Source organism: Schistocerca cancellata, chromosome 8, assembly GCF_023864275.1.
Source record: "Schistocerca cancellata isolate TAMUIC-IGC-003103 chromosome 8, iqSchCanc2.1, whole genome shotgun sequence".
Taxonomy (NCBI): domain Eukaryota; kingdom Metazoa; phylum Arthropoda; class Insecta; order Orthoptera; family Acrididae; genus Schistocerca; species Schistocerca cancellata.
In genome coordinates, this window is record NC_064633.1 from 441,831,153 (window position 1) to 441,854,578 (window position 23,426).

General features: G+C 38.4%; 1 protein-coding gene across 7 annotated transcripts in view; it reads left to right on the plus strand.

Annotated features, from left to right (window-relative positions):
- LOC126095753 (myosin heavy chain, clone 203-like) overlaps positions 1-23,426 on the plus strand; it is a 224,484-nt gene that overhangs the window by 104,005 nt on the left and 97,053 nt on the right. For all 7 annotated transcript variants that reach the window (XM_049910526.1, XM_049910529.1, XM_049910530.1 and 4 more), the window contains one exon: positions 16,745-16,888. In XM_049910526.1, coding sequence (XP_049766483.1) covers positions 16,745-16,888 — 144 coding nt within the window. The remainder of the gene's footprint in view (positions 1-16,744; positions 16,889-23,426) is intronic.

Here is a 23,426-nt window from a genome sequence, read left to right on the forward strand (position 1 = left end):
GTGTATTTCATCCTCTCTGGGAACAGATTTTAGTACATTACTGACTTATGGCTTGGCTCAGAATTCAACACATTTCATTGGAACAGTGTTCAAAAGGTTGCTTGAGATATTGCCTTGAACTGTGGTGCATGGTTTGTGGAGTATCAGTTAGCACTGCAGGCAGGTGTGCTGTGGTTTCCCAGTTCAAACCTCATCACCAGCAAATATTTATTAATGATCATTTTTGGAAGGTTCTCAGAACTTTTTACATTTGTAACATTTGCATATTGTGGAGTATTCTACATTTGTGCCTATAGAAGCACTCTTTGTCCAGGAGTTCAGTTCTGTTCTGGCTGTGTGTTGATGTCCATATTAAATGTGCTTGCAGTGCTATGCATAGTACTTCATTTAGGACCCCACTGTCGGATTTGGACTTGATGGTGTTTGCAATGTGATATTGTTTGGCGGAGACACCAGTACTTCAAGTCATCTATATTGCCATTGCTCCAAATAGACGAAGTAAAAGCCATCACCTTCATAGCTGTTCATCATTCCAAAAATCGACATATGCAGGTGACTAATAGGTTCCAAGCCAGCAGTAAATCAGCTGCACATCAGGCATCCATTAATGTTCTCCAGAGAAGCTGGTCTCAACCCAACGAAATGATTGAGTGTTCAGCCAAGTCACCAAATACAACAGTTAGGATGACTTGATGTGTGTGGCAAATATTTACTTGTACTTGGACAGAATAGCCCTGCACTGGTTTGAGAACAATGAGAGGAAGCTCAGTATCTGGGGCAAGTTGAAGACTGAACTAAAGAAAACATTGATGACAGTCTATAGCAAATCTGTGTAGTGGAAGAGTGGATGTACTGTTGAAGGTCAGGGACCACATTATAGTGAATAGAAGCCAACAGAAATCTCACATTTGATGAAAGGAGTTGCAGAATGCATGTACCAAGCTCATCTGGTAAAGGATATCACATCACAAAAATTTGTCAGGTGACACCAGCACACTGAGTGGGGGAAGAGAGAGAGAGAGAGAGAGAGAGAGAGAGAGAGAGAGAGCATAAATGCGTGCATGAGTTGGGTGAAAGAGGTATGTCCAACACCCAAATGTGGTCCCTATGGCAGTTGTGGAAGATCACCACGACATCATCTCTCTCATATGCTAGTTAGTAAGAAAAAAGGTACAATAGTTCATAGCAGCCAGAAGTGTCGGACCAAATACACAAAGAGACAAGGGCTATGATCGTTGACCCCATATATCAGGTGGTAATAGGGACTGCTAAAGAAGAGGTGTATCAATCTTTAACACCAATCTCAGCTACCAGTTGAACGTACCATGAAGAATGGACTAAGCCAGCTTGTCCTTACAATGCAGCTCTCAAATGACAACCCAGCATCTGACCAATGCAGGTACAACCAACTCTTTCACAATGTATGTTGTCCTGCAACAGAGCAGACATTTGGAGGACAGAAAACAACATACCAGTTTGTTTCTACTGTGGACGTCCTGGACACATACTGTTCTGTAGACAAAGGAGACGAATGTTCAGTGACTATTATAGTGCAAGATGCCAACCATTGCAACAATTCTATTCATGGTAGTCAACAGCAGACAATTATAGTTGACCTATGGGACAAAGCCCATCACTCTACTCTGGACGAGATCACCCCCAACATGCGTTGCTTTCCCCTTCGTCATACTGAGGTATGAGCCCCTTGCCAAGCTGCCAAATTCAGCAAAATCAAGTGAGATGACCATCTATGGAGGTAAGGCTGCTACAGGTGAAAATCTCGCATGGGTAACAGTTACTAAGATGCCAGGAAATCTCATCAGTATCATCATCGATGGACAACCTGTGGAGGCACTACTTCACAGAGGAGTTGCAGAATGCATGTACCAAGCTCTTCTGGTAAAGGATGTCACAACTGTCAAAAGCTTCTCTTTGCCAACTAAAGAAGACTACATTCTGTGATATGAAAGCGTTTGTGCTGGAAGTTGCAAATGGGAAATACTAGCAGCTGATGTGAACACATACTGCAAGAATAACTATCAATGACAGAACACAGCCTTTCGAATTGTCATAATGTATTTTATCATAATGTATTCATGATATTAGTCTCGGATGGGACTTCTTGCAGGCATCACAAGCACTTATAGATTGTGGAAGATAGAGCTCCAGTTTGATGAAGTTATTTCAACAGGCACATATAACAAAGATTGCTATGGGCAGTTGTTTGTCATTCAAGATGTTTTTATTCTGTCATCACCAAGAAGAAGAGTTCCAGATGTCAGTCAAGAAGCTCATTTAACTGAAGCTTTTGTCAGTTGCAAAAAGCCACTTAGGTTCACAAAAGAAATTTACATACCAGTGACAACCCTAAGCATTACAGAAAGTCAAGGAGATTTTGGATCACTGATTGTCACAAGCAGCCACAATTCATCCCTAAAGGTATGTGCACAGGAGCAGCCAAATAAGTCCAGGATTCACAGCTCTGTGCCATCAATGAAGAATCATGTTTCACTCAATACAGACAATGCAGTGAAGGAAGCTACTTTTGAACTGCCAATAGGATGTGGCCTGACTGAGGAATGACCTTGACAAGTGTTAGCCATTCTCTGCCAATTTTTGGATGCTTTCAAATCTGGACTGGAGAAAGACAGGCCAAGTGGCTCATGGTAAAACATCCTGCCAACACCAGGGATCATCCACCAATTAGACAGCAATGTATAGGGTGTCACTGGATGAATGACTTGTAGTTTGAGAGGAAGCACAGAAGATGTTGCGAGATGACATCACTGAACTTTCAGAGAAACATTTGTGCCTCACGTAGAGAAGGTTGAACAAAATTGCAGAGAGGCTACTGTAAAATTGAGTTTGATGAGACTGACCAGGAAAAGACTGTCTTCATAACCCCTAGCGGCCTTTATGAATTCAAAGTAATGCTGTTTGGAGTATGTAATGCTCCACCCAACTTTGAGCATATGTTAGTCAACCTGCTCTGACACCTAAAATGAAAAATGTGCTTTTGCTATCTGGATGCATGAGAACTGGCTTGACTGCAGGCCTGAATCTGAAAAAGTGTCTCTATATTGCCCAAGAAATTCACATGTTGGGGCACCTAGTGAATGACGATGGAGTCCATCCCCATCCCGAGAAGTGGGAGTGGTCATCAGTTTCTGACTCCTCAGCACATATATGATGTGAGAAGTTTTCAGGGAATGTGCTTTCACTACTGGCAAAAAGGTCTTCTGTACCAGTGCCTGTCTCTTGCAAGAACTGCTATAGGGAGGTGTCAAATTTTCTAAGAATGAAGTGCAACAAAGATCCTTCCTTGTCCTTAAAAAGGTTATAACAGCTTCTCCAGTTCTAGCATTGTATGAAACCGAGCTACACATCAGTGATAATGGGTATGGGTTAGGTACAGTTCTAGTACAAATTCAGGAAGTGCTTATGCTTCCAGCGTACTCTCCAAGTTTGAGATGAACTACTCTGTAATCAAGAAAGAGTGCCTTGCATTTGCTTGGGCTATCTACAAGTTCTAGCCATATTTATTTGGCAAACCATTCACCATTGTGACAAACAACCATTCTCTGTGTTGACTGACTAGCCTAAAGGATCAGTTGAGCCAGCTGGTGACTGAGGCTTCAAAGTATGACATCATAGTGTTATGCAAAAATGGATGCAAACACAGGGGTAAAGCCATACTTTAGTGGAACACAGCAGTGCGGACAAAAAGTCAGTCATTGCCGCATTAAATGACATTGCTACTGAACAGAAGGGAGATCCAGCATTACTTAAAACCACAGGGACCTTGAAGAAGAAGAAACTGACACAGCAGCATGGGCAAAAATTCAGTAATTGCTGCATTAAAGGGCATCACTACTGAACAGAGAGGAAATCCAGCAGTGCTTGAAACCACAGAGACTTTGAAGAAGGAGAAACTGGCCAAAGAAGAATTCCTATTAATAAATGGAACATTGTGTAAGAGGAAATTGATCTGGTCTGGTGGGATGGAAAAGGGTGTTGTCATCCCAGCTCATCCATGGCCAGCTGTCTTGAAGTATTTCCATGACTCTCCAATCCCAGCTCATCCATGGCCAGCTGTCTTGAAGTATTTCCATGGCTCTCCAACAACCTGGGATTCATGAAGACTCCAGACAGAACCAGGTGCAGATGTCACTGGTCGGGTCTCTACTAATCTATTAGACACTGAACCAATGTAAGGAATGGCAGCAGTGGAAGCATGTGCCACAATTTCCTGTGGGTCAACCAATACCATTCGATGAGATTGGAATCAACCTATTGGGAAGGTATCCAGATTTGATAAGTGGGAATCAATGCCCTGACTCCCTCACCTGCATATCCATCACAAAAGCTGTGCTATCTGCTAAAGCTCTGAAAATTGGAGAGTTCCTTGTAGAAGACATTATTTTCAAGCATGGAGAACATCTCATGATGGTCCATCATCATGTGGAAGATTTCTGGCTGAGACTAGTATCAGAGATAATTTCGCATTGTGACATGACATATAGAATGGCAACTACCTACCATCCACAGATAAATGGCCTCACAGAATGATTTAATAAGATATGCTCTCAATGCACATTGATGCTAAACAGAGAGACTTGTACACAATACTGTCTGTTGTAACATTTGCATACAACACAGTGAAGCATGACACTACAGGCTTCACATTGTTCTTTCTGCCCCACAGTTGTGAGGCCAAAATGACAGTGGATGTACTGTTCTCATTTCAGTCATGATTATATAAAACACTTCACCACCAGGACCAAAGAAGCAAGACAGACAGCTTGAATATGACTAGGAGAAAGACCAAAAGGAGCAGCAGCCCATGCCCCTCTTTTTAAGTCATTCCACATACTTTCAGTTTTATTACCTGAGTTATTGATTTTGTCCAGTGGGTAAATATTTTTTTGCTTTTTCAAAAACTTAGTTTATAATTTTATAATACCTTTATAGAAATTCTGTTTAGCAGCGTTATTTAAAATTCTGAATTCAGTGTATAGGTCTCATTTCTTTTTGAGGGGTTTTTTGATCCTTATAGTGAACCGTGACTTTTTCACTATTTGTGTGGTGTGCATTCTGTAGGTTCTTTGTGGGAACATGTTTTCAAACAGTAATATGATTTTATCACAAACTAAATTACATTTAGTAATACCTTCAACTTTCTGAAGACAGTGTTTAAATTTCTGTATTGTAACATAATTTTTAGCCTGCTTGTTCTTCAGCAGGATTCAGTTATTCTCTGAGAAGTACAGTGGGTAGCGACCATCATCATTGGTCCATCATGGTCAGAAAGGCTATTTATGACTTACTTGACAGAAATGTTGTCAATTTTGTTACGGTCTATGAAGATATTGTATAGGAGTCTGCTGAAACTGGCACTGACTCGAGTGGGGAAATTAACTACTGTTACTAGAGAAAGGAATGTGCCAGGTGTTCAAGAACTGATTTGTGAGAAAAACCGTGTTAGAAAATTTATGTTAAAATCAAAGAGAACTATCATATCCTTTGCTTTTCCTGTAAGATGGTGCAGCAAGTGCTTCAAGTGTCCGATGAATTACTTGAAATTACCAGAAGAACCTTCATAAATGTCCACAATTATTACATGTGAAGAAGGCAGTATATTCAACTTCTGTCTCACCTATTTCTATTTTTAAATTTTCTAACCTTGCTACCCAATTAAAGGATTCCACAGTGCACAGTCTGACCTGTAGAATGACAGTTTTCTGATGACAACATCCTTGTAAATAGTCCCCCTCTGGAGATCTGAATGGGGGGCAATTTTACCTCTGAAATTTTTACTTATTTTTACTTGTTAGAATGCCATCATCATTAAAGCCTTACAGTAGAGCTAAATTTCGTAAAAAAAAAAAAAAAAAAACCAGCTGTAGTTTACCCTTGCTTTCAGCCATTCACCAGACACACCTCTGTTGCGGTTTATTCTGTATTCATTACAGTGGTGGAGCAAGAGTGTATTATTGAGGAGGGTTGCACATGGAAGGTTGTACAATAGGGCCACTTACATGAGTAAGGGACCTATTTTGGTTATTGTTTTATGTTTTTCCTTTTTAGCAATGCTCCAGATCATTTTTACTTCTTTCTTGGAGATTTCTAAATTATGTTTGTATTATGTGCTTTTTGCTTTTCTGGTGACAAAGTGAGGATTTTTCTGTGCTCATAGTGCAATATAGTTATTGATTGTGGGTGGTTCTGTAAATTATATGAATGTCATCTTCTTGATAAATTATACCAGGTGATCAAAAAGTCAGTATAAACTTGAAAACTTAATAAACCATGGAATAATGCAGATAGAGAGGTAAAAACTGACACACATGCTTGGAATGACATGGGGTTTTATTAGAACAAAAAAAAAGTATTGCTAGACTCATGAAAGATCTCTTGCACGTGTCGTTTGGTGATGATTGTGTGCTCAGCCGCCACTTTCGTCATGCTTAGCCTCCCAGGTCCCCAGACCTCAGTCCGTGTGATTATTGGCTTTGGGGTTACCTGAAGTCGCAAGTGTATCGTGATCGACCGACATCTCTAGGGATGCTGAAAGACAACATCCGACGCCAATGACTCACCATAACTCCGGACATGCTTTACAGTGCTGTTCACAACATTATTCCTCGACTACACCTGTTGTTGAGGAATGATGGTGGACATATTGAGCATTTCCTGTAAAGAACATCATCTTTGCTTTGTCTTACTTTGTTATGCTAATTATTGCTATTCTGATCAGATGAAGCGCCATCTGTCGGACATTTTGTGAACTTTTGTATTTTTTTGGTTCTAATAAAACCCCAAGTCATTCCAAGCATGTGTGTCAATTTGTACCTCTCTATCTACATTATTCCGTGATTTATTCAGTTTTCAAATTTATACTGACTTTTTGGTCACCCGGTACTTTGATGACAATGAATCTCTCACATTTGTTCTTATTTAGGCTAATATACCTAAGACAAAAATAGCATTCATGATTGTGTAGGAACATGTTTATGAAGGAATTAAAATTATCATTTTTTCGGGTAATGTTTTGGTATTATGTTTACAAGGCAATATTGTTTCATTAGTTACACATTATTTTATTGTACTGTTTGAGTAGATTGGTCACACAAATTAATTGTAATTACTGTAGTACCTAATTAATTAAAGATACATTGTTGTTGTTGTGGTCTTCAGCATGAAGACTAGTTTCATGCAGCTCTCCACGCTAATCTGTCCTGTGCAAGCCTCTTCATTTCTGAACAACTTCTGCAACCTACTGCATCCTTCTGAATCTGCTTACTGTATTCATATCTTTGTCCCCCCTCTATGATTTTTACCCTCCATAATTCCCTCCAATACTAAACTCATAATTGCTTGATGTTTCAGAATGCATCCTACCAACCGATCCGTTCTTCTAGTCAGCTTCTGCCACAAATTTCTTTTCTCCCCAGTCCTATTCAGTATCTCCTTATCAGTTATGTGATCTACCCATCTAATCTTCAACATTATTCTGTAGCATCACATTTCCAAAGCTTCTATTGTCTTCTTTCTAAACTATTTATCTTTTCTTGCCATTGCCAATCTAATTTTATATCGCCTCTACTTTGGCCATCACCAGCTATTTTTCTTCCCAAATGGCAAAACCTATCTACTACTTTACATGTCTCATTTCCTAATCTAATCCCCTCAGCATCACCTGTTTTAATTTGGTTACATTCCATTGTTCTTGTCTTGCTTTTGTTAATGTTCATCTTTTATCCTCCTTTCAGGACACTGTCCATTTTGTTCAACTGGTGTTTCAAGTCTTTTTGCTGTCTCAAACAGAATTACATCATTGGCAAAGCTCAATGTTTTTATTTCTTCACCCTGAACTTTAATTCCTACTCCAGGTTTTTCTTTCGTTTCCTTTACTGTTTGATCAATGTTCAGATTGAATAACATCAGGGACAGACTACAACCAAATCTCACTGCATACTCAATCACTGTTTCTATTTCATGCCCTTTGTTTCTTATAACTGCTGCCTGGTTTCTATACAAGTTGTAAGTAGCCTTTGCTCCCTGTATGCTACTCCTGATCCCTCCAGAATTTCAAAGACAGTATTCCAGTCAACATCATCAAAAGCTTTCTCTAAGTCTGCAAATGTAAACCTATCTTCTAAAATAAGTTTTAGGGTCAGTATTGCCTTGCTTGTTCCTATATTTCTGCGGAATCCAAACTGATCTTCCCTGAGGTCGGCTTCTACCAGTTTTTCCTCTCTTATGCAAAGAATTCATTGTAGTAGTTTGCAACCATGACTATTTAAACTGATAGTTCAATAAAACTCACATCTATCAGCACCTGCTTTCTTTAGAATTGGAATTATTATATTCTTCTTGAAGTGTGAAGGTATTTTGCCTATGTCATATATCTTGTACAACAGATAAAAGAGTTTTGTCCTGGTGGCTCTCCCAAGGCTATCAATAGTTTCAACAGAATGTTGTGTATTCATGGGACCATGTTTCGACTTACGTCTTTCACTGCTCTCTCAAATTCTTCTTGCAGTATCATATATCCCACCTCATCTTCAACTATGCCCTCTTCCAGTTCAATAATACTGCCTAGAAATTTATCTCCTGTGTATAGACCCCCTATATAATCTTCACAGGTGATGAGGAGGTTGAAGAAATATATGGTGACATAAAAAAAAAAGAAATTATTCATATAGTTAAGGGAGATGAAAATTTCATTGTGGTGGGAGACTGGAATTCAGTAGGAGAAAAAGGAAGAGAAGGGATAACAGTAGGTGAATATGGACTGGGGCAAAGGAATGAAAGAGGGAGCTGCCTGGTAGAATTTTGTGCAGAGTGTAATTTAATCACTGGTAAACTTGGTTTAAGAATCATGAAAGAAGGTTGTATATATAAAAGAGACCTGGAAACACTAAAGAAGTTGAGGATAGTAGGAAACGAAATAAGATGATGGAAAAATACAGCCACAACTGTGAATAAAATAGATATGTATTCATTTTTGAACCAACATGTGTATTAAAAGTAAAAATTACACTGTATTAAAACACATGTTTATTTTAAGCATGAATGCAAAACATAAATGGAGGCAGGGGGAGTCTAGTTTGAAAATTATAGCAAAGTAAGGTGAACACTTATTTACAAAGACACAAAACAATAATAAGCACAAAATAGAAAATCTACATTACAATAGATACGTTCAAAAATTTATTTGGAAATACCTGTGTACCACAAAATAAAATGATGAAACATAGTGGCTGTGATTCAACTCCACTAAGCATAAACTGCCCTCAGGGCACTAAAGAACATAGCTTTCAATCACACTGTAAATACCCACACATGTTGTGTGACTAAGAATGAAGTGCATCTAATCTTTTTAGAGAAGGTGTAATCATATCAAAAATAGATTCAGGAAGCAGCACCTACAGATATCTAACTGGCGACTGAAGTAAATAATAAACCACAAATAAGAAAAGATCTGAGGAGGGAGTGCAAGTGAAGTCATGGATGAAGACCATAGCTAATTAAGGTACAATAAATAATTAAAATGTACATGATGTAAACAAGCTGTCTTATTATTCAGATTAACGTTTTCTTTGTAATGAGTAATAAAATGTCTACCTGTCTTGCCTATGCAGAATTACTCACAAGATTCACTGTAGTCTATACACCCTTGAGGAACCAGATTTATCTGCATCAGAGCCTCTTCCATGAGCACCCAACCTACATCATAATTTGAATTTAAATTGGTGGTTTGTATGAAATGTAGCCTTAAGTCTTTTTGGAAAAGCACTTGCCAATGAATCTGATATAGGTCCCATATATTGCATTAAAAGATATTTCTTGGCTTTTATTATCCTGTTACAGCCTTTTATTTTATGGTACACAGATTGTGCCAATAAATGTATGTACGATTATTGAATGCATCTATTGTAATGCAGATTTTGTATTTTATGCTTGTTATTCTTTTGTGTATTTGAAAATAAGTGTTGCACCTTACTTTGCTATAGTCTTCAGCCTAGAATCCCTGTGCCTCCCCTGTGCCCCCTCCTTCACCCTGTTCATGTAATGTTAAAACAACAGCTGATTCCTCAAACTGGGGGGGGGGGGGGGGGGGGGGGGGCGCTAATCAAGTATGGGGTCCCACAGGGTTCGGTCTTAGGTCCTTTACTGTTCTTGATATACATTAATGACTTACCATTCCACATTGATGAAGATGCAAAGTTAGTTCTTTTTGCTGATGATACAAGTATAGTAATAACATCCAAAAACCAAGAACTAAGTGATGTAATTGTAAATGATGTTTTTCACAAAATTATTAAATGGTTCTCAGCAAACGGACTCTCTTTAAATTTTGATAAAACACAGTATATACAGTTCTGTACAGTAAATGGCACAACTCCAGTAATAAATATAGACTTTGAACAGAAGTCTGTAGCTAAGGTAGAATTTTCAAAATTTTTAGGTGTGTCCATTGATGAGAGGTTACACTGGAAGCAACACATTGATAGCCTGCTGAAACGTCTGAGTTCAGCCACGTATGCTATTAGGGTTATTGCAAATTTCGGTGATAAGAATCTCAGTAAATTAGCTTACTATGCCTACTTTCATTCACTGCTTTCATATGGCATCATATTCTGGGGTAATTCATCGTTGAGTAGAAAAGTATTCATTGCTCAAAAATGTGTAATCAGAATAATTGCTGGAGCCCACCCACGGTCATCCTGCAGACATCTACTTAAGGATCTAGAGATCCTCAAAGTAATCTCACAGTATATATATTCACTTATGAAATTTGTTGTTATTAATCCAACCCAGTTCGAAAGTAATAGCAGTGTGCATAGCTATAACACCAGGAGAAAGGATGATCTTTACTATGCAGGGTTAAATCTGACTTTGGCACAGAAAGGGGTAAATTATGCTGCCACAAAAGTTTTTGGTCACCTACCAAACAGCATCAAAAGCCTGACATATAGCCAACTAACATTTAAAAATAAATTAAAAGAATTTCTAGATGACAACTCCTTCTACTTATTGGCTGAATTTTTAGATATAAATTAAGGGAAAACAAAACAAAATAAAAAAAAGGAACAACAACTTAAACATTAGTGTCATGCAATATTTTGTGTAATGTAATATCTTGTACAGACATCTTTTATTAACCTGACACGTTCCACATCATTACGAAGTGTCGTATTCATGATCTATGGAACAAGTATTAATCTAATCTAATCTAATCATAACAGAAGTGGGAGGGGGCAATGAAAAATGGAGAGGTAAAACAATGAAAGGTGTAGAAAAATAAAACAGAGTGAAGAAAAGAGTAGCTACTGTGAAGATATGCTGAGACAGAAGAAATTAATGTAAATTAAGGCCACGTTGGTGGCAAGAACCAAGGACGTGTTGTAGCACTAGTTCCCACCTGTGAAGTTCCGGGAAACTGGGATCTGCAGGAAGAATCCAGATGGCACGTGTGGTGAAACTTGCACTGAGGTCATGATTATCACTTTGTAGAGCATGCTGTGCAACAGGATATTGCATGTTGCCTGTTTCTGTTGATTAGCACATTTACGAAACATTTGTATGTGCCAGTTGTGTTGTGTAATCAGTTTTTGTACATGGTCTGTTTTTAAGATTGTGGATTACAGTAGAGACAACCTTGCCTTAAATAAAAGAATCATGGTTCGATGAGGGCACCACCTCTTCTAGGTTTCCTAATAGAGTCTATGGTATGTTGACCTATATTATTCATTAATGAACTTCAGTGATGTCCACTTGGGACCAGACATATATGTATCAACATCATTTAATTTGACTCTGGATGTACATTTAAATTTGCAAGCTTTGGTTTATACCATTTGTGATATTTAATCCATTTATGCGTTGTACTATACTTAATGTAGGCATGTGTTTTGATATACTGTATTTTTAATTTTTACTTTTTTTTACTAAGTTGGTTTGAAAATGAGTATTAACCCAAAACCAGTCAACCACTGAGTAAATATCTATTTTATTTGGAAGACTGGCTGTCTTTTTGCATTATAATTCAATAAAAATTGCTATCACATAACATCCAGCATGATGGAAGTATGCAGATGAAATGTCAATGATATGTGTAATATGTTTTTTTTTCTTTTTTCCTTATTGCAAATATTATTATAGGGAACAAACCAAATTAGATAATCAGGAACACTAGTTGTTCATCGGCACTACTCATCATAAAATCAACATCAACGATCCACATACTATGCCTCTCCAGTAGTTTCTGCCAAATATTACTAAGATCCATTAAAATTCCTGTAATTGGCCTACCACTATCGGTATTGTTGTCTTTCATGTTTTCTGTTGCCTGATGTAGGTAAAAGATTCAAACTTGAGTATATTTTTTGTTTATTTCCCCAAAACAAGTTCCTATATTTCTAAAGTGGCTCCTCTTGATGCAGAAATTGCCAGTTTACATAACTCAAGAATTTTGTAACTGTTTAAGTGTGATTTTGTGTCACATGCTGTTATTTTCAGTGTGAAGACTGATTTGATGCATTTATGCATGTTAGTTTGTTCTTTACAAGTACCTTCAGCTCTGCATAACTAGTGTTGTCTACACCTATTTGAGCCTGCTCTCTATAATCAGGTGCCTCCTTCCCAATTTTCCATCCATAACCAAATTAGCTATTTCCCGGTGCCTCATTATATGTCATGTATACTCATCCTTCTTTTAATCAAATTGTGCCAATTCAATACCTCCTCATTAGCAATTGATCTACCAATCTAATCTTCACCATTTAAATGCTTATATTTTCCTCTTAGTGATGCTGACTATTATCCATATTTCACTTCCATACAAATACTTCCAGAATACACTTAATAACATTTAATATGTTATCCATTAGTGATGTGTTTCTCTTTTCTTGAAAGATTGTCTTACTATTACTAGTTTGAAATTTGTTTCCCCTTTCCTTCTGCCACTGTCAGATATTTTGCTGCCCAAATGGTAAAACTCATTTAAACTTTTAGTGCCTTATTTTCTAATCTGATTCTTCCATCATATGGCTGAACTGAAGTACACTCTAATGCATAATGTTTCCTAAGAATTTTCTAGGATGATGTGTTGCGACAGTCATCATGAAAGCAACATAAACAGCCTTCACTTCTCCTCCCAATGACTTCTTGGGAGATAACACACTTGTCATTTCTGAATGCATCCATTTTGTATAAATAATACATATTAAATACACTATCTGAACAAAAGTATCAGGACACCTAAAGTGTACATTAATATGGGGTGTGTCCACTTTTCACCTTTGTGATGGTTTGGACACTACTGGGACAGTTTCTATCAGGTATTTGAATGTTTTTGGAGTGGCAGCCTATTTTTCCTCAAGAGCTGAAATCAGAGAAGATAGTGATGCTGGATTCTGGGATCTGGAGTGAAGTTGATGTTCTAATTCACTCCAAAGGTATTCCATTGGGTTCAGATCAGGACTTTGACAGGCCAGTCCATTCCAGGAACGTTATTGTCCACAAACTATTGCTTCACTGTTGCTGCTTTATGACAGGGTGCTGTGTCATGCTGATACAAACAACCATTAGTGCTGTAAAATGTGTTCATCTGTATCTGCGTTTAGCATTTTCTGAAGTGCTATAAGGGGACCGTACCCTAATCACATAAAAGAAAAGAATCATACTGTAATGCCATCTCCTCTGTACATCACTGTTGATACTATGCGTGATGGCATGTAGTGTTCTCTGAACCCAAACCTTTCATCGGATTGCAAAAGGATGTAACATGATTTATAACTCCAAATCACCTATTTCTGGTCATCCCATGGCATCACTCTTTATGCCACTCTGAACATTGCTTAGCAATGACTAAAGAAATGTGTGGCTTATGAGGTACTGCTTGATCATTGTACTGCATTCTCTTTAAATCTCTCCACACAGTCACTGTGCTAGCTAGTTGGGCCAGCTGGTGAGTAATTCATTCCACTGATTTCATTCAGTTTTTACAGCCACTCACAGCAATGCTTGAGAAACCAAGTTCAAAATCCTGTGCTCTTTTGACTGACCCATTCTTCTGTTACTCTGTGTGTACTGATGACACAACACTCCTTGCCTGCTTTTGTAGTGGCGAGTCTGCCTCTCATTACAACCAGAGGTCAGTTTGACATTACATAGGGTGATTGGATACTTTTGATTAAGTATCTAATAACTATTTTGTGAAAGATAATGCTTACATGATTTCTGAATGCTGCTGCAGGGAAGTACGTGAGTTATACCTGTATTTATGGCATGTGTAAATATTTACATGTAACTCTAAGAGACTTGAGGCACATAAAATGTAATGATATTTCCAGGAGTGACACATTGTTACATATAATGTGAAAATTTCATATGCAGAAACCTTGTAACCAATGACTTGTTACAACTTAGTATGACAGTAATTAGTCAAAACTTTCTGTCACTTAAATCTGTGTGTGTGTGTCTTTAGGAGATGTATTTAATGTAGTTAGTGATTTAAGAGTATTAGCATCTTTTTATGTAAGCTCAGGATGCTGTCTAAGTCCACGAAAGTGCTAAACCAAATGTGCTTGTATCTCTGATTCTTGAAGTACTAACAGTGAAACAAAAGGTAATTAAGTACTTCACTTTGGTGTTTTTATCTTTTACTTGTCCCTTGCTTTTGACACTGTGAACCAGGACATTCTTTTAGAAAAATTGGAAGCGTTGGGTATACGTGGGATAGGAAAAAAAAATGGTTTGAATCATACCTAAAAATAGAACACAGGTTGTAGGACTGACATCAACTTACTCCAACCACAAAATAAATTCAGTATCAGTGGCAAAAAATGTAGAAATAGGAGTGCCACAAGGCAGCATCCTAGGGCCCATATTGTTTCTTGTCTATATAAATGATTTTCACACCTCAGATGATGCAGCCAAAGCAATAATATTTGCAGATGATACTAGTGTGATAATAAGTGCACCAAAGCAATTGCTACCATCAACTGCTGATAAAGTACTAAATTACATCCACTCTTGGTTCAATGCAAACAGGTTGACTTTGAATGTAAATAAAACAAATTATATGCAGTTTGGGAAAAGGTGTCAAAATGTAAATCTCGATCTGGTGTGGGGTGACAAAGCCTTAGACAGAGTGACATCCACAAAATTGCTGGGGATTCATCTGGATGAAAACTTAAATTTTAATGACCACGTAATAAAACTTGCAAAGAAACTTAATTCAGCCTGTTTTGCCCTCAGAATTATTGCAAATATTTGTACCTCAGAGGGTGCCAGAATGGCATATTTTGGCTATTTTAAATCTCTTGCCACATACAGAATAATATTTTGGGCTTCCACAACAGGGCGCCTAAACACGTCCACAGACACACTGCAAACCCATATTCAAAAAGCTTAGAATACTTACTATACCATCATTATACATATACAAATGTGTATTGTATGTCAGGACCCACATTGCAGATTTTCAGACAAATGCCGACTTTCATAACTACAATACCTGTAATAGCGCAGCACTCCATACTCAGTGAACAAAAAGAATGAATACACAAAGGCATGTGAGCCATATCGGTACAAAACTGTACAACCACTGCCAGTCAACATCAGGCAGTTAGAAGATGATAACAAATTTAAAACAGAATTTAAAAAATTTCTAGTAGAACAATATTTTTATTCTGTAAATGACTATGTAGGCCAATAAATTTTTTCTGATGATATTTATAAAGGAGAAATGGAAAGTACTCTATCTGTACCTAATCATTCATTACCTAATCATTCATTACATTTTCATACTTAAAGGACAGCTGTTGTGTGATCTAAATATATACTTAAATGATTAATGGAAAATCTCATATAAAGATGTGAAACAAATACTAACAAAGAGATAGAGTGGCTGGCCAGTACTTACCTCAGCTCAGTACAGCCGATAGATACACATAAAACAGAACCGAAAATTACATTCCTAGCTTTCGGAACAAATGTTCCTTCATCAGGGAGGAGAGAGGGGAAAGAAAGGGAAGAAGGGAAAGGAGATTCAGTTACTCACAACCCAGGCTATGAAGCAACAGGGAAAGGAAAATAGGGAGGGTAGCAAGGATGGAAGCATGGTTGTCAGAGGGAAGCCCTCTGACAACCATGCTTCCATCCTTGCTACCCTCCCTATTTTCCTTTCCCTGTTGCTTCATAGCCTGGGTTGTGAGTAACTGAATCTCCTTTCCCTTCTTCCCTTTCTTTCCCCTCTCTCCTCCCTGATGAAGGAACATTTGTTCCGAAAGCTAGGAATGTAATTTTCGGTTCTGTTTTATGTGTATCTATCGGCTGTACTGAGCTGAGGTAAGTACTGGCCAGCCACTCTATCTCTTTGTTAGTATTTGTTTCACATAAATATATACTTAAGCAGTGTTGTGTATAGAAGGACTTGCCGTTTAGGGAGGACAAAACTAAAGCCTTATGAAAAACTATGCATTTAAAATAACAAGCAGGGATGCGCATAGGCTATATTAATTTCATTGTATTATTATTAACTTCATTGTATTATTTTGTTTTGTACTTTTTTATGTATATATTGTTTGTGTCCCATTTCTTTGAAATGGCTCACATGTACCCTTGACAACATCCATACAATATTTATTGTCAACAGATGGATAAATAAAATAAATACTGTATCCTTTTTGTGTTTAATTCCTTTGTTTATGATTTATTCATCTTATTGTAGAAAATTGACAGCGTAAAGACAGCAGTGATGGAAACAGAGAATGAGAAGAACAATTTGAAAGATGAAAAACACAAATTACTAAACATATCTGATGAGTTTCAAAAAATGCAAGCATCACATAAAGAATTATTATCACATATTAAGGTACAGTAAGTTTATAAATAAATATATGTTTTTGTTTCAAGAGTAAATTAAGTTACATTCAGCATAAAAAGGAATAAAGAAACCCATCATCCAATACTTAATTGATATTGCTACCAAAAACTGATATTCATACTAAAATGGCATTTCAGTATTCTCTATTTTCTGCTGTTTCAAATTATGCTGAGGTTATGGTACTGAATGTGGCCAGTATGCTGTCAGTATCAAATTGAATTCAGTCTGTTCCATATATTTATAGGTTAACTGTAGTGACAGTTGAAATGACTTTGTAATTTAGACTTCCCTAAATCACTTGTACAATTTGAGCCTATTAACATTGATCAGACATTACATCTAATATTACTTCATAGGTTTAAAACTGAAATTTTATGGAACTCATTATTATGCCACAGTATTGCTTGGAACTAGAACTTATTTGGGCTCTACTTGGATCAGAATTTGGTCACTATGCCAGCTACTCACTGTGTATCTGTGTCTCATGACCCCAGTATTGAATAAAATTTTATCTTCTTCCTTACAGAATCATTACATTACACCTGGGTAACTGAAAGGGGGAGAGGGGGGGGAGAAGGGGTGGAGACAGAGAGGGGTGCAAGAGTTAGTACTTAGACCTGCTATCTGCCCCTTTTTTGGTTTTTTTTGTAACGACTTTTTATATTTTTATTTATTTTTTATTTATCCATATAAATCTCTTTTTAAGTACATACACTCCTGGAAATTGAAATAAGAACACCGTGAATTCATTGTCCCAGGAAGGGGAAACTTTATTGACACATTCCTGGGGTCAGATACATCACATGATCACACTGACAGAACCACAGGCACATAGACACAGGCAACAGAGCATGCACAATGTCGGCACTAGTACAGTGTATATCCACCTTTCGCAGCAATGCAGGCTGCTATTCTCCCATGGAGACGATCGTAGAGATGTTGGATGTAGTCCTGTGGAACGGCTTGCCATGCCATTTCCACCTGGCGCCTCAGTTGGACCAGCGTTCGTGCTGGACGTGCAGACCACGTGAGACGACGCTTCATCCAGTCCCAAACATGCTCAATGGGGGACAGATCCGGCGATCTTGCTGGCCAGGGTAGTTGACTTACACCTTCTAGAGCACGTTGGGTGGCACGGGATACATGCGGACGTGCATTGTCCTGTTGGAACAGCAAGTTCCCTCGCCGGTCTAGGAATGGTAGAACGATGGGTTTGATGACGGTTTGGATGTACCGTGCACTATTCAGTGTCCCCTCGACGATCACCAGTGGTGTACGGCCAGTGTAGGAGATCGCTCCCAACACCATGATGCCGGGTGTTGGCCCTGTGTGCCTCGGTCGTATGCAGTCCTGATTGTGGCGCTCACCTGCACGGCGCCAAACACGCATACGACCATCATTGGCACCAAGGCAGAAGCGACTCTCATCGCTGAAGACGACACGTCTCCATTCGTCCCTCCATTCACGCCTGTCGCGACACCACTGGAGGCGGGCTGCACGATGTTGGGGCATGAGCGGAAGACGGCCTAACGGTGTGCGGGACCGTAGCCCAGCTTCATGGAGACGGTTGCGAATGGTCCTCGCCGATACCCCAGGAGCAACAGTGTCCCTAATTTGCTGGGAAGTGGCGGTGTGGTCCCCTACGGCACTGCGTAGGATCCTACGGTCTTGGCGTGCATTCGTGCGTCGCTGCGGTCCGGTCCCAGGTCGACGGGCACGTGCACCTTCCGCCGACCACTGGCGACAACATCGATGTACTGTGGAGACCTCACGCCCCACGTGTTGAGCAATTCGGCGGTACGTCCACCCGGCCTCCCGCATGCCCACTATACGCCCTCGCTCAAAGTCCGTCAACTGTACATACGGTTCACGTCCACGCTGTCGCGGCATGCTACCAGTGTTAAAGACTGCGATGGAGCTCCGTATGCCACAGCAAACTGGCTGACACTGACGGCGGCGGTGCACAAATGCTGCGCAGCTAGCGCCATTCGACGGCCAACACCGCGGTTCCTGGTGTGTCCGCTGTGCCGCGCGTGTGATCATTGCTTGTACAGCTCTCTCGCAGTGTCCGGAGCAAGTATGGTGGGTCTGACCACCACCACCTAGAGACAAGGCCGCGGCGCGAAATTCATAGCAGGTCGTGACGTCACTCCAAGCGGGCCACCATGTTGTGTTTCGAAGCGTTTGTTTATCTACACGTTTGTTGGATCGAGAGCTATATTCGTGCTTAAAACTAGCGATTACAGTGTTTACGTGTAGTGAAGCTACTGTGAACATGGTTTACAAGTGTTGTGTGCCAAGGTGTCGTGGGAATTACGGAACTCGACCGAAAGTAATGTTGTTTTCCTTTCCGAAAGATGCGAATCTGCGTTGGAAGTGTCTTTCAGCGATTCATCGGGGCAATTTCCAACCCACTGAGCACACGAAGGTATGTAAACACTATATACCTAGTACAATTATTATTTTTTTCTGGTGGAATATCTTGCATTTTGGATACATTTGACTAAAATTGTGAGCAAAAGTTCGCAGTAAATATGCCTAGTATTCGCTATCAAGTGGCTTTATTTTGATTTTGAAAACGAAATATAAATTTGTGGCTCGGGTTACTTTTTATTCGTGTTTAAATTTCTCTGCAGTTCGTATTTTGTTACGCATTACCGTTACGTTTTATTCTCTATTTGTGAGTGGGTGTTGTTTTTCACTCTCGCATTAGTTAGCATGAGTGCTAACGAATGTTGAAACTGCTGTTTTCATGTTTAAAAAGCGATCTCTCTGTATGAAGCATATCTGATTTATTTTTCGATGTGTCAAACAATGGAACAAATTAATCTAGAAATGGGTTAAATTTATTATTGACGTTTTTAGCTTGACACATTGTCTCATTCCAACTGCTGCAAATGTCTGCTGAAGGTTTGTAGATTTTCACTGTTGACTTACGCTCAAAATCTGCCATATTTTTACAGGAAAGAAAATTTACATTACAATAACAACGCATAATTGTTTATGTGAGGTGAGTTAAAAGTGATTGTTTGCTTGGGGAATGTACTCAGCTTTCCTGAAGGAGCTCTATAAACAGCTACACAATATTTATTTAGGATACTAAAGGCAGAGGAATTTAATATTATACACTGTATTAGTGCAGAATTTTTCAAGTGAGTGTAAATAATAGTTGTCTGGTCCAGAAAGAATGTACTTTATCACAGTGCATTTTTCACAAATGTAACTTGTTTTATCATGTATATCGCAATATTATTTACATCCCGCACTCGTACGTTTTCACTGGCTATTGATAAGTCTTATGCAATTACATTACCGGTAAAAAAGAATTATAAACTATAGTTTCTGCTATATCGCGATTGATAAAGTTACTTATTTTAACCATTCGGCAAAGTACTCTCCTCTTTGCGTGGTATCATTTGCCAAGATCTCGTTTCGTTATCTCCAGCGGTTTACGAGATATGACAGGCGTTATGAATATTTCATTCCCGCGCGTTGCGATCGGAAGTCTAGTTGCTGCAGATGCTCAATTTTTTCGAGATTGGAAGCAGATATTGATCCAAAGTTTTACGAAAATTTCAAAACCTCATCTGTATTTCATACTCAGCAATAGAATGTGTAATATGCATCAAACACAAATTCATAGCGACCCCTATTTTTGATGGCAACGTTCTCAAATTTGATACTCATCTGTGAAATACCACAATAGTTATGACCATTATCGAAATGATTGGCACTTCATCATGAAGCTGCCATATAAAGCTAAAAGTATTTCAGAAATTGATTATTTTTTACGGAATAGGTTCTGTAAAACCGTTTGACAAAGATTTGCAGGCCGTGCGTCTCGATTCTTTAAGCGCAGCGCCAAGCCAACCCTGGCCCGCTTTGCGTGACGTCACAAGAGCGCGCCGCGGCCTTCTCTTTAGGTGGTGGTGGTCTGACACACCGGTGTCAATGTGTTCTTTTTTCCATTTCCAGGAGTGTATATTGTACACAGGATATTGGACAGAAAACCTTTTTAGCTATTGGATTTTCAAATGTCAAACATACATTTTATAAATCTTTATGACAAATTGGATCTATACAGTTAATAATGACAAATTTTTGATTACAAATTTTTGAAATACTGTATATTTATAACTTATTTCTACAATTAAAGATACAAATTACATTTTTTCTTGCATAAGATACTGTGAGATTGAATAGTAGCAGTTTTTCAGAAGGTAGGATGTCACAGACTTTTTAAAGCTTTGTAGTTCAGTAAGAGATTTTATATGTCTTGGTAATCTGTTGTAAAGTTTTTTTCCTCCATGATATACACCTTTTTGGCATAATGTGGTGTTACAATGATTGACATGTATGTCACTGCCTGACCTGGTACTGTAATCATGGACACTTTTGTTTTGAGGAAAAAGGTTTTCTTTTCTCAGTATGCTTTTTTTGACATGCGTGGCTATTTCCAGTATATAAATGCAGGGAAGGGGTAGGATCTTTTGATCTTTAAAGAAAGGTTTGCATGATTTTCTGCTGCTCACTTGTTTCATTATTCTGATGATTGCCTTTTGTTTCCTGAAAACTGTTATGGCCTGATGTACATTTCCCCAGAAAATGATACCGTACTTCAGTATTTAATGTACACGAGCAAAGTATACAGCCCTAACTGTTTCTGCACTAGTACTGTTGCAGAGAATTCTTACCACATAGCTCATTTTTGCTAGCTTTGAATTTAGGGCTGTGATATGAGTGTTCCATTTAAGATTTTCCTGGATATGAATCCCAAGAAATTTAGTTTCATTGACAGCACTAATGTTTTGGTTATCTATACATATTACAGGTTGTGCCGGATTTTTATTTTGGTTGGTGTGGAAATTCATGAGTACCGTTTTTTGGGGGTTAACTATTAGCCTGTTTCTGGTAAACCATTCAGACACTCCTTTTGTAATATCTTTTGCAGATGCAGTAAGATTTTCTTCATTATCCCCTTCAGTCAATAGACTGGTGTCAACTGCAAACAGTACTGGCTCAGAATCCCTAACGTGTGATGGGAAATCATTAATGTAGACCAAAAAAAGAAAGGGACTTAAAATGGAGCCCTGTGGAACACCATGAGTTAGTCCACATGGTTCTGAAAGGTTTTTTGGTTTGTTGGGCGCTCAACTGCGTGGTTATCAGCGAGTTCTGAAAGGTGAACCTGGAGTTCATTTCCTTCCGTGTACTTAATTTCAGTTACCTGAGAGTGATATTCCAAATATGATTTGATCCACTGATTTGGCACACCTCTTACAGCATACCATTTGAGCTTCCTCAGGAGTATAGAATGATCAATCACATCAAAAGCTTTTGTTAGGTCTAAGAATAAACCTCAGATATTTCTGTGGTTGTCCACTGCATTTAAGAAATGGTTTATCAGATTGAAAGTGGCAGTTTCAATTGATCTCTGTGGTCTGAAGCCATGTTGACATCCAGAAATAATATTATTCTTGTCGAAGAATGTAATTAGTTTTGAAAGGAACACGTTTTCAATAATTTTCAAAAACCCCGACAACAGAACATGGGCCTATAGTTACCCATACATTGATGATCACATTTTTTATATAGGGGTATTACTTTTGCCATTTTCAGTTGCTGAGGGAAGACACCACATGATAAGGATGAATTGCATATGTCCAATAAAGGTGAAAGTATTTGTCTTGCTGTAATTTTTATAATATAATCTGGAATATCATCAATACCAGTTGAATACTTACTCTTCAATGAATTAATGGTATTTAGGAGCTCTGTTGGGTTTACTGGACTGAGGAACTTGGATATATTATTTATTTCAATAGATGAAAGTTCTTTCCATGTTGTATTAGGTGGATTTCCACATTTTTCCTTCACTAATTTCCCAGCAACAGTTGCATAGTAAGAATTGAAACTGTTTGCACCTTCCCTAGGGTCAGTGACATTCTTTCCATCATGTGACATCACAATATTTTTGTGAGCTGTCTTCTCCCCCGTAAGATCCTGCACAGCTTTCCACATGGACCTAGTTTTATTGGATGACTTCATTATATATTTGTCATTTTCCTTAATTTTTGCCTCCTTTAGGATGCGTTTCAAAACTAACTTGTATTTTTTGAAATAATTGATAAATTCTGGACTGCTTTGAGTTTTTGACTGCAGAAAAAGTTCCCGCTTCCTTTTACAAGATACTCTGATGCCTGGTGTAATCCAGTTTTTGAATCTATCTGTGCTTTTGGAAATAACTTTCCTTTGTGGAAGAGCTATGTCAAAATTAGGCTTGAAAATGTTCAAAAAATGTTCCATATTTTCGTTAGTATTAGGGGTATCATATACTTCTCTCCAAGATTGTTCGCTGATTAGGTACTGGAAGTATTCAATATTTTTCCCACTATAAATGCTTTTATGGATAACATTTTCTATACTGGTCGAAATGTGATTTACAGGTATGGTCAGTAATTGCGAAAGGTGGTCACTATAGCCGGTATCAAAGTTTTCTGATGTACACTTGTCCATGTTTACACAT